Below are 1,474 nucleotides of genomic sequence, written 5' to 3'. Positions count from 1 at the left end.
GTGATTAGTGGAGGAGAGTGGCAGTGGCCCCCTATCACAGATTTTGAGTGTTTGGAAATCACACATGCACTACCCACAATCTATGGAGGAGAGGACCACATTATTTGGAGGTTTGACCATGGGATTCCTACTACTCAGACTCTTTATAGGCTTTTTGATCCACCTGGACCGAAAGTAGACTGGTCCTCGCTACTTTCGGGATCACTCAAGATTCCACGTCACTTATTCATCCTCTGGCTTGCTATTCTTGGAAAGTTGGCTACGACGGATAAACCATGGCTAGCTCACCTTGGCCCGTGCATTTTATGCAACGAGGGAGCGACGAAGACACACGGCCACTTATTTTTCCAGTGCAGATTTAGTCGTCAGTGTATAACAGAAATTCGAAAAATAGTATGATTCTCGTGGCCCAATAGAGACTGGATGACGGATATTATATGGGCGTCCCGGTGATGGAGAGGTAAGCACATTATTAACATGTCTTACCGAGCACTATTAGCATCATGTGTTTACCACATTTGGAAGGAGAGAAATTTGAGACGATTTGAGCAAACTGAAAGGACTTCCAGCACCATGGCAGTAGTTATTATCGAGGATATCAAGCAGCGGATACATAGCATTACATTACCTAGTTCAGTCAGTACACAATCTTTTTTTCGCTTCAATACAAACTTAAGATCTGAGATAGATCGGAAACAGAAATTAATCTGTGAACTTCTACAACCCCATTGCGACATAGCATTTACACCAAGTACACCTAACCCTAGCACCTTAACCACCGAAACCGTAAAGAGTACGACCCTGCCTCTTGAGAGCATAAACAACATCCATGGCAGTGACAGTTTTCCGACGAGCATGCTCGGTGTAGGTGACAGCATCACGGATGACGTTCTCCAGGAAAATCTTCAGGACACCACGCGTCTCCTCGTAGATTAGACCACTGATACGCTTGACACCACCCCTACGAGCCAAACGACGAATAGCCGGCTTCGTGATACCCTGAATGTTGTCCCTCAACACCTTACGGTGCCGTTTAGCTCCACCCTTACCCAAACCTTTACCTCCCTTTCCTCTGCCTGACATTTTGACCTTCTGCTATCTGAAACTGCAAGCTAGAGAGAGAAATATTTGAAGTTACAGAGTTAATTCAGTACACAATCTTTATTTAGACTTTGGCGTATCCCTTGGCCTGTCGAGGGAGAGACCAACTGATGACTTTCATGTTGTACTGTACTACAATGTTATTAATGAAACTTACATTTACCCAAAAAAAAGAAGCTTCACCAAGCCCTAATCTAGGCGGCGCTCGGAACGAAGACGAGTCATAGGCCAAGTTCTCACCTTTCTCGTTTATAGTCGTTTCCATCCTCCACAGAGTCCGGCGTACCTTCATCAGCCTGAATAGTGCCAGTTTCCGACGGGTTTTGGCTGCGCGACCCTTCGTCTCCCAAAAACCCTAACAGCGGCGTCTGCA

At 45.7% G+C, this 1,474-nt stretch overlaps 1 protein-coding gene across 1 annotated transcript; it reads right to left on the bottom strand.

Annotated features, from left to right (window-relative positions):
• Positions 1-687: 687 nt before the first annotated feature.
• Positions 688-1,141, bottom strand: LOC105179910 (histone H4). The gene has a single exon (XM_011103570.3). The coding sequence runs from the start codon at positions 1,081-1,083 to the stop codon at positions 772-774; it is 312 nt and encodes a 103-aa protein (XP_011101872.1). The 5' UTR covers positions 1,084-1,141; the 3' UTR covers positions 688-771.
• Between the last annotated feature and the right edge of the window lie 333 nt (positions 1,142-1,474).

This window comes from Sesamum indicum, linkage group LG11 (genome assembly GCF_026168435.1).
Source record: "Sesamum indicum cultivar Baizhima isolate 11 linkage group LG11, ASM2616843v1, whole genome shotgun sequence".
Classification (NCBI taxonomy): Eukaryota; Viridiplantae; Streptophyta; class Magnoliopsida; order Lamiales; family Pedaliaceae; genus Sesamum; species Sesamum indicum.
This window is presented reverse-complemented; position numbering and strand designations above follow the sequence as displayed.

Excerpts from the sequence above, each read along its gene's own strand:
- LOC105179910 (XM_011103570.3), bottom strand. The coding sequence starts at position 1,083 with ATGTCAGGCAGAGGAAAGGGAGGTAAAGGTTTGGGTAAGGGTGGAGCT.